General features: G+C 39.0%; 2 protein-coding genes across 2 annotated transcripts; one reads left to right on the top strand and one right to left on the bottom strand.

Annotated features, from left to right (window-relative positions):
- LOC111778934 (large ribosomal subunit protein eL19y-like) lies at positions 1-1,918 on the bottom strand. Its single transcript, XM_023658947.2, has 5 exons — positions 1,739-1,918; positions 987-1,109; positions 491-804; positions 350-411; positions 1-272 (listed from the first exon to the last, which is right to left on the bottom strand). The coding sequence occupies exons 1-5, from the start codon at positions 1,848-1,850 to the stop codon at positions 248-250; spliced, it is 636 nt and encodes a 211-aa protein (XP_023514715.2). The 5' UTR covers positions 1,851-1,918; the 3' UTR covers positions 1-247.
- A 322-nt stretch (positions 1,919-2,240) lies between these two features.
- Positions 2,241-4,975, top strand: LOC111778931 (BTB/POZ domain protein, putative (DUF177)). Its single transcript, XM_023658945.2, has 3 exons — positions 2,241-2,396; positions 2,704-3,264; positions 4,525-4,975. The coding sequence occupies exons 2-3, from the start codon at positions 2,711-2,713 to the stop codon at positions 4,931-4,933; spliced, it is 963 nt and encodes a 320-aa protein (XP_023514713.1). The 5' UTR covers positions 2,241-2,396; positions 2,704-2,710; the 3' UTR covers positions 4,934-4,975.
- Positions 4,976-14,300: the final 9,325 nt, after the last annotated feature.

Raw genomic sequence — 14,300 nt, 5'->3', positions numbered from 1 at the left:
TTTGATCAATCAATATGGCATTTAATCTTCAAATAAATTCCATTCAGCAAACACGGTTGACAAAAAACAATGAACATAAACTAACAAAATTACCAGGCTTAAAATCCTTGGTGTCTTCGACATGATGAAGTAACAAGGTCCAAACTGAACAAAAAAGCTGCAAAAGCCCTCCTCAAAACACTACTACTCTAGAATAATGGTGCCATCAGAAGTAAACCTTCCCCTATGATGCTCCTTTGTAAAATTCTCACTTCTTCGATTTCTTCGATGGCCTGCACATAATGAACCGATACTTAGTATCTCGCAAAATGAAGATAGATTTACATAGATTATCACGATTGATGCTTACTGAGTAGATTGAGCAGCAGGTTGGGCTGCCGATGTCGCGGGTGGTTGTTTCTCCCCAGGTCCCTATAACATCGAACAAACACGAATTACAACAGCATAGAAGGTACAAACATTACGTTGGTAATAGTCAAGAGTTAGAAACCTGTGCCAATCGTTCCTCCCTACGAGCAAACTTCCTTTCCCTGCTGGCTTTGTTCTTGGCCCTCTTAGCCTCGAATTGGTCTGACAATGTCTTCTCTCTTGCCTTCTCGGCCTTCGACTTGTGGATGCTCTCCATCAACACACGCTTGTTCTTAAAGACATTACCCTTAACTTTCATGTACATGTCATGATACATATGCTTGTCGATCTTCTTGGATTCTCTATATTTGCGGAGCAATCTCCTGAGAACACGCATTCTCCGCATCCAGAGGATCTTGGTCGGCAACCTTGCCTCCCTGGTACCCTTTCTCTTACCTGAATAAGGTTTAAACTGTGAATTTTAGTACAAAAACAGAATAGTGCTCATCAAGTTCTTGACTTTGTGTCTAAAAGGGCAAAAAACAGTGATAAATGCACAGGGAGTACTAAAATAAGATTAAACACCATAAAGCTTCTCTATAATATATACATAAATCAAGGCTTCAGAAGAAAAGTACCATATCCAGAGTGTCGACCCTTTCTCTTAGCCTCTATCATACGGCGTGCTCGAGAACGGGAGTGGATCTTGGTTGGCTTCCTGATGACGAAACCATCCTTGACCAACTTCCTAATATTTTGGCCTGTACTCAACAATCCAGACATTAATTAGCAACTGAGTCACAAACAGTATTATTTGTAAATCAGGTACGAAAGATCACAAAATGACAACATTTTTGCTAAAAATCAGTAGTTACATATCAGTAATAACATATTAAAAATAAACATTGCTCCCGACAGAAGATAGAGCTTGTGGAATTTGGAAGTGTAACAAGGCGTAAAAGCGATACAAACTCCATGGCGAAAGTGCCTTCCTCGCTATGCGAAGAATCTGAGAGGAAATAGTTTTTTAAAACGTAAACAAATCACAAAAATTTTGTTCAATAACAGCAATTTCCTATGCAACTCAATGATATCATCTCCTAGCAATCTACTGCAAATCATTCAGCCAAGGGATTAACTAGCGTTTCAACTAACGACGACGGAAACAACATAGTATAATTACCATAACCAAGAAAAACAACAAGGAATCACAGTTCCAGACTTAACCTAGAGCAAAATTTTCAGATCCGAAAACGTATTTCATCTAGAAAACCTAAGGGACACAGAAAAATCTTCAGATCGTGAAATCAAAAGAACAGAAAACTTCAAGCAACAACATGGAGATTGAACATAGATAGAATCTAAGTGAACATAGATGGAGAAAGCGTACGAGAGTTCGCCATGGAGATTTCGTTGACCTCATTGGGATCGAGCCAGACCTTGCCTTTCCCGCACTTGAGGACACTGGCGGCGAGCCGCTTCTGGAGCTTTAGCGAAACCATTTTTTCTCCTCCCTTCCCGGCCGCTTGTTGCAGAGAAGATAAGCTTACAAAGGAGAAAAGGAGTGGCCTTCTAGGGTTTTAGAAGTGACCAATTTATTGTGGGCCTCGACCCAAAAACAAAATTAAAATTAAAATTAAAAAAAAAAAAAAAAAAACCTTTACGTAATTATGCTGTAGGGTTGGAGATTGAAGGATTCATCGTTCAGATTTGATACCTAATTGCAGATTTGATACCTAATTATCTCGACATTCACACATATGAACACAAGTGGTTCTCATTCATATATTTTTTAGTAAAATTTTGAGACGCTTTGTTTGTATAGATATCAATTGCAATCAAAATTTTCTTAATTATCTTATTTTTAGTATTGCTCTCATTTAAATGTGGTATCAGTTCATTAACTTAGTGCACGGCTCGTTTGTGATAAGGAACTGAAATAAAAATACGCTATAAATAAATACAATCCTTCCTTGATTTTAGCCACCGGATAAATCTTTTTCCGCAGGGAGTCGCCAAAATTTCCTTCCTCCACTTCCGCGACACAGGTGCTTTTCGAATCTCAGACCCACCTCTGTTTTCTCTGTTCTAATGTAGTTCTTTCACTAATCTACTTTACGTATCTGGAGTTTTTCGTGATGATTATTATGTTCAAATTGTATCACAAACTGTTCGATGAAATGCGCAACTTAATTAGCCAATTAACTCGTTCGCAGTTTAATCCGACCTAGTTTCTGCAATGTTCTTGTAGGATGGGATTGTTTTCGCTCTACTTCATTAATTGACTAGTTTATATAATTTGTGAGCCACTGTTATTTGTATCTGGATATTTTCTTATCCAATTTCTATGTGCAGTGTCCAAATGTCCGCTGTATTCCCCACATCAGCCGTAGTTTCCAATGGATTTATTAAGATTGGCTGCTTGAAATCCAAAGGAATTGCTTATTCCAATTCCAATTTCCGCTTTGTTGCTTGTAAAATTCCAGGGACATTTATGAAAAATATACATCCAAGCTTGGGTGATTCATGTATTAAGCTGAAATCTACTTCCCTAAAGTGTGTGAAACCTACTGATGAGTCCTTTTTTGAAGACAATACTATAATTACTGATTGGGAGGATCAAGAAGGGGAAATTGAAGAGATGAGCTCACCTTGGGAAGGAGCAATAATTTACAAGAGGAACTCTTCTGTTTCTCATTTGGAGTATTGCACAACATTAGAGAGGCTTGGATTGGAAAAGCTTTCGACTGATGTCTCGAAATCTCGAGCATCCGAGATGGGACTATATGTGACGAAGGCTGTGAAAGATTATCCATTTGGAACTCCTGTTCAAATCTCTGTTGATGTTACGAGGAAAGAAAAAAAGCTGAGGCTTGATGGTATAGTTAAGACTGTCATCACTCTCAATTGTTATAGGTATCCTATCTGCAAATTAGCTCCCTATACAACATATCTATTTGTTTGCTTTCAATCAATTTGAACATACTATACTATATACTAAAATGCTTAAATCATCTTAGCTCTGTCACAAGAATTTGAGTGAATGAGGAAGTATCATCTGTTCTAAGTTTTACATAGATTTCCTAGTTTATAACCTCGACTAAATGGTCGGAGGTTCAAATTCTCACTCCACATGTTCGACTGAAAGAAAAATGTTTGACATAGGTTTACTCATTCATTTGTAACCTTCCTTTTGTTGGATGGGTTTTCAATATTCATTTTCTTCTATGTATGTGTCGAAGAATACTATGTTATTATTCACACATTTTTTCCTTGTTCAGAAAAGCAACTATATTGCCTATTCAAGCTACTTATCTTCTGCGTTAGATTGCCTTCCATATGATTTCATCAGTTTTAACTTATCAATTACAATTCTAGTTGTTACATTTGATAGGATTTGTTCTATAGGTTTAGAAGCCTAGTTGTTGTTTTGGTTGTTCTCACATCAGTTGTTTTGGTTGTTCTCACATCATGTTGAACTGGGATGAAGTATTTTGTGAGATCCCACATCGATTGGGGAGGAGAACAAAACATTCTTTATAAGGGTGTAGAAACCTCTTCCTAGCAGGCGCATTTCAAAAACCTTGAGGGGAAGTCCAAAGAGGACAATATTTGCTAGCAGTGTGAGGTGTGTTTGGGCTGTTACAAATGGTATCAAAGCCTGATATAGGGCGATGTGCTAGCAAGGAGGCTGAACCTCGAAAGGGGTGGACACGAGGCGGTGTACCAGCAAGGACGTTGGGCTCCAAAGGGGGTGGATTAGGGGGTCCAACATCGATTGGAGAAGGGAACGGGTGCCAGCGAGGACGCTAGGCCCCGAAGAAGGGTGGATTGTGAGATCCCACGTCGATTGGAGAGGAGAACAAAACATTCTTTATAAGGGTGTGAAAATCTCTTCCTAACAAACACATTATAAAAACCTTGAGGGGAAGCCCGAAAGGGAAAGTCCAAACAGGACAATATCTGCTAGCGGTGGGCTTGGACGGTTACATATTTACTTTCTTTGTTTTTTCATCTTACCTCTCTACATCATTTTACTTCTTTCTTTAGAATGTACCATGTTTATCATGGGAAAAAATCGAGTAATATACGATGAACGTAGACTCATAAATTTGTACTGTACCATTTATGCCATTGTCAATGATGTTTTCGACATGCTAATCACCTATGTTGCAGGTGTTGCGAACCCGCTGCTGAATGTGTTTTCTCAAACTTCTCAATTTTACTAAGCCAAGACCCGATTGACGAACCCGAGGTCATAAACGTTGGAGTCATCAACGGGCAGGATATGTTCAAGACATATGATGGATATGGCGACGAAGATGATGAAGAGTCGATTGATTTGGATGATCAACTCTATTTTCCTCTGGGAGAGAAAGAAATAGACATATCAAAGAACATAAGAGACCTCTTGCATCTGGAAATTACTTTGAATGCGATATGCGATGCGGGATGCAAAGGTATGTGTCTGAAATGTGGTATAAATTTGAATACTGGAAGCTGTAACTGTAGTAAGCAGGATGTAAGGAAGAACGATTTTGGTCCTCTTGGAAATTTGAAAAGGCAAATGCAGAAGAACTCGTAATAGTTGAATGCAGATCATGAATGCTGAGCTCATTTACAACCATGCTGTGTTCGGTCACTACGTGCATGTCATGATTGATTTAAACATAACCTATTTATATTCATGTGGGCTCACTAGCCTTAATCATGCCAATCGAGCGAACTTGAGCCAAATGCCAAACTGAGTTGACAAGGAGCCGTTGACTTGATTGAAGCCGGTTAGGAGTTGCATGCGCTGACCGAAGCCAACTAGGGCGTTGCACGGAAGGCGATCAGTTGAGGGAGCCGACGCTTCCTTAGATGTCGGCTAGGAGTTACACGTGCTGACCTAAGTCAGTTAGGAGCTGCACGATGCGCGATTAGTTGAGGGACCTGACTAAGAGCCGCTTCCTTAGAGTCAACTTGAACGGGCCAGTTGAGGGAGCCGACTGGGAGTTGCTTCCTTAGATGTCGACTAGGAGTGTCGACTAGGAGTTACACGTGCTGACCTAAGCCAGTTAGGAGCTGCACGGTGCGCGATTAGTTGAGGTAGCTGACTGGGAGCCGCTTCCTTAGAGTCGACTTGAACGGGCCAGTTGAGGGAGCCGACTGGGAGCCACATCCTTAGATGTCGACTAGGAGTTACACGTGCTGACCTAAGCCAGCTAGAAGCTGCACGGTGTGCGATCTGTTGAGGGAGCCGACTAGGAGCCCCTTCCTTAGATATCGGCTTGAACAGGTCAGTTAAACGTGCCACGTCAGCTGTTGGATCAACTGAATAATGGGCTACGCACATGTAGGCCTGGTGGAAGCTGGACTCTCGTGGGCTGGGCTGGCTAAAAGCTGGCATTCATGAGTGGGCTTCTGGCATTCATGGATCATCTGTGTGAATGTGGGCCATCTTCGCTTGGGCCACGCTTGTAGTCGGACCGAAAACGCACCATTGGGTCGATTATGCAGTGCTGTGCCGAGGGTCTGCTAGTAGACGAATAAAAATAATATTTTATACTAAAAATATAATTTTTTTTATTTAACAAGCTAATATTAAAATATACCAAATTAACTTATTAGATAATAAAAAATATTAATTAATTTATTAGTTTATGCTAATAACATACCTGCCCAATTTAGAAATTTAGTAGTCAAACATTCTATGCTTAGAATGTTCTAAAACCTAAAAAATTTGAGAATCTTTCGGTGGTGTTTTCTAAATATAGTTATCTCATCAAACTATATATATATAGGGTTTCATATTATCACTAAAATTCAAGCATCCATTAGCCACTAGCTCGTGCTACTCTTCATCATTTGTGAAACGAGCTTGTAATCCTACAATTTGAATACATTTCACCATGGTCATGGCGAAAGGTTTCAAGCTCTTTCACATCCTTTTCTTAGTCATTGCTTTGCAATGTTGTGTGAAGGTGGGTGCCACTTTTGACGATGTCACCGGTGAGGAAAGACTCGGTCGTCGATTTTCATTTCGTGCCTTTGGAACACCTGACACACAAGCCCCATCAGCTGCTCCGATCGAAAGCATCGCTGAAACCCCAGAGGGGGCTGCGTCGGTCGAAAGCATCGCTGAAACCCCAGAGGGGGCTGCGTCGGTCGAAAGCATCGCTGAAACCCCAGAGGGGGCTGCGTCGGTCGAAAGCATCGCTGAAACCCCAGAGGGGGCTGCGTCGGTCGAAAGCATCGCTGAAACCCCAGAGGGGGCTGCGTCGGTCGGAAGCATCGCTGAAACCCCGGAGGGGGCTGCGTCGGTTGAAAGCATCGCTGAAACCCCGGAGGGGGCTGCGTCGGTTGAAAGCATCGCTGAAACCCCGGAGGGGGCTGCGTCGGTCGGAAGCATCGCTGAAACCTCGGAGGGGGCTGCGTCGGTCGGAAGCATCGCTCAAGCCCCGACCATTGCACCAATTGGAAGTAGCACACAAGCCCCGACCATTGCACCAATTGGAAGTAGCACACAAGCCCCGACCATTGCACCAATTGGAAATAGCACACAAGCCCCGACCATTGCACCAATTGGAAATAGCACACAAGCCCCAACCGAAGAGTAGGACTGAGGAGTAGCATGGCTATAATAAAGAAAAACCTAAACAAATACACTGTTTTGTAGACAAATTTATTATTTCTATTTTTTTTAAATGCAATGATTTTCCTACCCGTTTTTTTCTCATATTTAATTTTTTTTTATTTTAATTAAAAAATTATAATTTTAATATTAAATGAAACACATTATTTCATTGGATATAATTTTTCTCACATGTTCAATTCATTGGATTTTTGTGGATTGATAATTTGATTGGATATAAGTAGATTGTGAAACAATACCACATGTTCAATTCATTTATGACAAAAATGTTGTCAAATCAATCCATTTAAGAATAAAAGAATACAAAATAGTGATTAATTTGCTACTCTCAATTGCTCCCCATTGGTGTTGGGGCTTGTGTGCTACTTCCAATTGGTGTAAAGGTTGGAGTTTGAGCAATGCTTCCGGCCGACGCAGCCCCCTCCGGGGTTTCGTCGATGTACTCCCCTCTGGGGTTTCAGCGACGCTTCCGAACGATGTACTCCCCTCTGGGGTTTCAACGACGCTTCCGGCCGACGGAGTTTCAGCGACGCTTTTGGTTGACACAACCCCCTTCGAAGTTTAAGCCGATGCAGCCAATGGGGCCGAGTCTTTCTTCACCGGTAACATCGTCAAAAGTGGCACCTACCTTCACATAATATTGCAAAGCAATGACTAGTTAATTTCTAATCCCTAATCACGAGGTTCATTAAGGATAATCATATTTTTGCCTCTCATCCTTTTGATGTGTAATAAATTGATAAATTATTTTATTTCATGAACTCAATATTATTCTATACGTAACTCTCGAAAAATTAAAAATAACCAAAATTCTCATGTTCCACCCAAATACGTCCGCCCCAAAGCAAATTAAGGCCGCGTAGTTGTGGTCGCCACCGTCGAAGAAGGAACCCAGAAACATTCTAAAATTTATGTTAGACGTGTATTAATGCATTAATAAATTCATTGGATATGGTCTCACTTAGTAGATAGTGAAACCGTACCATATTAAAAGGAGTGGGCTTCATTTAATATTAAAAATATCATTCTTTAATTAAAAGAAAAAAATAAGGTAGGAAAATCATTCCATTTAAAAAAATATATTGAAATAATGAATTTATCTACAAAAATAGCTATTCAGTTTTGTTTACGTTTTGCTTTGTTAATATCCATGCTACTCTCCATTTCTCCAACTAGTGTCGAGGCTTGTGTGTTACTTCAAGTTGGTGCAATGGTTGAGGCTTGTGTGCTACTTTTAATTGGTGCAATGGTTGGGCTCCCAACCGGCGCAACACCTTCCAAGGTTTCAGCAATGCTTCCGACCGACGCAGTCCTCTTCGAAGTTTCAGGGATGCTTCCAGTCGATGGGGCTTGTGTGTCATGTGTTCCAAAGGTACGAAATGAGAATCGACGACCGAGTCTTTCTTCACTGGTGACATCGTCAAAAGTGGCACCCACCTTCACACAACATTGCAAAGCAATGACTAAGAAAAGGATGTGAAAGAGCTTGAAACCTTTCGCCATGGCTATGGTGAAATGTACTCAAGTTGTAGGATTACAAGCTAGTTTCACAAATGATGAAGAGTATCAGTGGCTAATGAATGCTTGAATTTGTACGATGATAACGTGAAACCCTATATATAGTTTGATGGGAAAACTATATTTAGAAAGAGACTCTTATATTTTGTGGGTTCGAGAGTATTCCAATTTTAGAATGTTTAACTACTTCATTTGAACGACGTAAGAATAATTATATTTTTAAATTAAAAAAAAAAGCCTTTTAAATCATATATTATTTTATTTAAAAAAACACATGGTTTTTAAGGCAAATTTTAAAAATAACATTTTGTCTTTTTATGTTAACATTTTTCTGGGTGTAAAATAGACGAAAAGAAATGAATATATAATATAAAATATTTAAAATGGACGGTATCATCAAAGTCACATTATGTGAGGGATTGGAGAGGAAAACGAAACATTGTTTATAAGTGTGTGAAAACCTTAAAAAACTCAAAAGGTACACATTGTCATTTAAATTGGCCATACACCTCTAGACGCACGTGACCTACTCACATAAGCTCTAAGAACATAGTAAACCTCCATGACATCTATGGATGACTACATTTCAAAGAGAAGATCTGTCGACCTATGACAAGATGAAGAGAAGGATCTATCTATTTTATTTTGTTATTGAGTTAAACCAATGATTAGTTATTACAACAGATAGCTACAAATATTTCATCCGAGAAATGTCTTTGTCATTTGATCTAATAGCATTCGGTTAGATAGGAACAAATTTGATAAATACGGATAACTTTCAGATGGAGTATTAGAACGGAAAAATCCATTAGATAATAAACTATTGGTTCTAAACCATCTTTAGTGATAAATCAACTATCCGAAGTGCTTATGTGGCATAATTCAGACCACCTCTTTTCAAAGAAAAAAAAGAGAGAATCTGATATGAACCAAGAGACATCAATCATACAATATACTTCAATAAGTATATGAATATGTGAAGTAAATATTGTTGAAATTATCGAAAGATATTTCAATTCATGCCGAAGAATGGAGTTTCATGTTATAAATTTTTTGTGGATTACAATTTAGAGAGTAATTTAGAGTTATTGTATTTCATTAATGTATTTTAATACTTTTTATTTATGTTAGGTTACAATTACATCACGGTTAATTATGACCATTAAGTAGGAATGTTACCATTCGCCTTTAATAGTTTCATTTTGAGACTATATAGAGTTAGAGTCATGTATGTTGTATTTGTAAGTAGACTTGGAAAATACAGTAAAAGAAGCATCTGTGCTTCTTTGGCAATTGACTAAGTTTCTTTGCAATTCTATATAGTATAGGTGGCATGTAGAATCATTCCAACTCGACATGATCAATCTTGGTTGTGGAGTGATTCAAATCTCAATCATTGCCTTAGATAATCATTTAAGCTAAACATGATCGATCTTGCTGATTCGAATCTCAGATTCTCAAACAATGTTCTTGTCTTGAGATATTCGATCAAAATCCGTTCCATACTTGAGTTGATTTTCATATCAGAATCATAATATAACAATAATATATTTTTATCACAAACCCTTTAATATAGTAAAATATACCCATATAATTTTCTCGTTATTTTAATATGAAATATAATTTATAAATTCATTGGATACATTCTTTTCTTTCACCTATTGATTTCTTCTTGACGAGTAAACTCCTATCCCTTCTTTCACTGAACTAGGTAAAGCCGCTTCTCCTATTGATTGAATGGACTCTCCCCTGAACATTGAATGCTACTGATTGAATGGACTCTCCCACTGAACATTGAATGCTACTGATTGAATGGACTCTCCCCGATTGAATGGACTCTCCCCCTGAACATTGAATGAACTGGACTCTCCCCTGAACATTGAATGCTACTGATTGAATGGACTCTCCCCCTAAACATTGAATGGACTGGACTCTCCCTTGAACATTGAATGCTACTGATTGAATGGACTCTCCCCCTGAACTAGACTCTCCCCTGAACATTGAATGCTACTGATTGAATGGACTCTCCCCGACTCTCCCCTGAACATTGAATGCTACTGATTGAATGGACTCTCCCCCTAAACATTGAATGGACTGGACTCTCCCCCTAAACATTGAATGCTACTGATTGAATGGACTCTCCCCCTGAACTGGACTCTCCCCTGAACATTGAATGCTACTGATTGCATGGACTCTCCCTTGAATGGACTCTCCCCCTGAACATTGAATGGACTGGACTCTCCCCTGAACATTGAATGCTACTGATTGAATGGACTCTCCCCCTGAACATACATTGAATGGACTCTCCCCCTGAACATTGAATGGACTGGACTCTCCCCCTGAACATTGAATGGACTGGACTCTCCCCTGAACATTGAATGCTACTGATTGAATGGACTCTCCCCCTGAACATACATTGAATGGACTCTCCCCCTGAACATTGAATGGACTGGACTCTCCCCCTGAACATTGAATGGACTGGACTCTCCCCTGAACATTGAATGCTACTGATTGAATGGACTCTCCCCCTGAACATTGAATGCTACTGATTGAATGGACTGGACTCTTCCCCTGAACATTGAATGGACTGGACTCTCCCCCTGAACATTGAATGGACTGGACTCTCCCCCTGAACATTGAATGGACTGGACTCTCCCCTGAACATTGAATGCTACTGATTGAATGGACTCTCCCCCTGAACATTAAATGGACTGGACTCTCCCCTGAACATTGAATGCTACTGATTGAATGGATTGAATGGACTCTCCCCTGAACATTGAATGGACTGGACTCTCCCCTGAACATTGAATGCTACTGATTGAATGGACTCTCCCACTGAACATTGAATGCTACTGATTGAATGGACTCTCCCCCTGAACATTGAATGGACTGGACTCTCCCCTGAACATTGAATGCTACTAATTGAATGGACTCTCCCACTGAACATTACTGGACTCTCCCCTGAACATTGAATGCTACTGATTGAATGGATTGAATGGACTCTCCCCTGAACATTGAATGGACTGGACTCTCCCCTGAACATTGAATGCTACTGATTGAATGGACTCTCCCACTGAACATTGAATGCTACTGATTGAATGGACTCTCCCCCTGAACATTGAATGGACTGGACTCTCCCCTGAACATTGAATGCTACTAATTGAATGGACTCTCCCACTGAACATTGAATGCTACTGATTGAATGGACTCTCCCCCTGAACATTGAATGGACTGGACTCTCCCCTGAACATTGAATGCTACTGATTGAAAGGACTCTCCCCCTCGTAAACTATAAGTCTCGCTGCTTGGGCCCTTCCCCTCGTAAACTATCAGTATGCTTCGTTCCTTGCTTGAGAACCGCTCACCCCTTCTATGACATTTCAAAAAATTTTTTTTTTCATAATTGTGTGATCCTACGTATTTAAATTAAATAACTATCAGTATGCATCAATTGAGAACCGCTCACCCCTTCTATTAGGCCCGATTTTAAGAACTAAAATAACTAGTATGCATCAAAAGGTGCCCAATTCTTAAGGAATACAATTTTATCCACAAAGATATCTTATTTATATAGATAGAAATTTATGTCTTTTTTCTAAAATAGGTTGCTTAAGAAGGAAGCACTTCCATGTTCTTGATTGTGACTAATAATGAAAATTTCATTTTCATTCAAATTTAGAAGTGATTTGATTGGTATGGTCCACAATTAATTTTCAGTGTTTAATGGGTTGATTTCTTGATTCATTGATCCAACCCTAACCCCTATCTTGTCCGTCTCAATATTGATCCAAACTCTAATTTTGGCCTTAGGCATTCTTATGTTTGAGGTTGTTCGAGGGTTCGGTGATATATGAGATCACATCTAAATCTACACCTCAACTAGCAATTTAGATTATTAAAATAGAAAAATAAATCTAGAATTGATTTTGTTGTTCCAACGAAAAAATAAATTAATTGACCATTTAAAATTAAACACAATAATATTAGGACAAAATCTGAATTTATTGATAGGAAAAAATAGTAACATCATTCCATTCAAGAATCATTCCATTCAAGAAAAAGGAATAACGAATTTGTTTACAAAATAGTAGTTATTCAGTTTGGTTTAGGTTTTCATGTGCTCAATGCTACTCTTAATTGCTCCCAATTGGTGTGGGGGCTTGTGTGCTACTTTCATTTGGTTTACTGGTTGGGGTTTGAGCGTTGCTCCCAACCGGCCCAGCACCCTTCGGGGTTTCAGCGATGCTTCCACCCGGCGCAGCCCCTTCGGGAGTCGACGCAGCCCCTTCGGGAGTCGACGCAGCCCCCTCGGGAGTCTCAGCGATGCTCCCACCCGACGAAGCACCCTCGGGAGTCTCAGCGATGCTCCCACCCGACGAAGCACCCTCCGGAGTCTCAGCGATGCTCCCACCCGACGAAGCACCCTCCGGAGTCTCAGCGATGCTCCCACCCGACGAAGCACCCTCCGGAGTCTCAGCAATGCTTCCACTCGACGCAGCACCACCCGATGCAACACCCTCAGAAGGTGCAGCCGCTGGGACTTGTGTGTCTTGTGTTCCAGATGAAAGATATGAAAATGAACGATCAAAATTGACATCACCAGTGATATCGCCAAAAGTGGCACCTACCTTCACGCAACATTGCAAAGCAATCACTAAGAAAAGGGCATGAAAGAGCTTAAAACCTTTCGCCATCGCCATGATGAATTGTCTTTAAGTTGTAGAGTTACAAACTCGTTTCACAAATGATGATTATTAGCAATGATGAAGATGTGAGTGTTTGAATTTTTCTGATAATGTGAAACCATATATATAGTTTTACGGGAACACTATATTTAGCACAGACCACCAAATTTAGAGAGGCTCTCAAATTTTGTGTATTTTAGAGTATTCCAAATTTAGAATGTTTGACTACTTATACGTATTTTTAACTATAGATTTAATATTTAATTTGCATCATAACTCAATTTTTAGGTATAAAAATTACAATTATTTTGTATTATCTAATAAGTTTATTTGTAAAATTTCTATATTTTAAAATTAGTTTAGTAACTAAAAAAATTAAATTGATATCTTTTAGGCTAATTCCATTTTAGTTTATGATCATATTTGGACTTGAATTTTCAATAAATCTTTGAATTTATTATTTCCTTATCATTAATTTTTTTTGGTAAAATAGTAATAATAATTTTAAATAAAAACATATAATTGCTCTGTTGATAGGTAATAAATTGATTATTATTTTATATCATAAAGTCAATATTGTTCTATAATATTGTTGTAGAAGTAGCGGGTAAAAAGCAAGCTCGAAAAGGCTTGTGTCGCCTAAATAATTAGTCTTTCAGACTTTTTTTTTTAAGAAATAATTATAGAGATCACTGGGACATGTTGGCATGCAAGTACTTTCTGTAATTTTGTATCAGAATACAAGGTATGTTATGAAAAATTACGAAAATACCCCTAAGTTAATATTTTTATGATGCACGTTGTTTTTAATTCTCTATGTTGTGCAAGAAAAGAGGATACGATATTGGGATTTGTGCTCCGGAGTGATTGATGAATGTTTTCTCCCTATTAAGCTTGCATGAATTATGAAAAATTACGAAAATACCCCTATATTAATATTTTTACGATGCATGTTGTTTTTAATTCTCTATGTTGTGCTAGAAAGGAGGATACGATATTGGGATCTGCGCTCCCAAGTGATTGATGAATGTTTTCTCCCTATTAAGCTTGCATGAATTATGAAAAATTACGAAAATACCCCTATGTTAATATTTATACGATGCATGTTGTTT

The sequence above is a fragment of the Cucurbita pepo genome, chromosome 17 (assembly GCF_057944985.1).
Source record: "Cucurbita pepo subsp. pepo isolate OVF chromosome 17, ASM5794498v1, whole genome shotgun sequence".
NCBI lineage: Eukaryota > Viridiplantae > Streptophyta > Magnoliopsida > Cucurbitales > Cucurbitaceae > Cucurbita > Cucurbita pepo.
The sequence above is the reverse complement of the archived record's forward strand: the minus strand, read 5'-3'. Positions and strand labels throughout refer to the sequence as shown.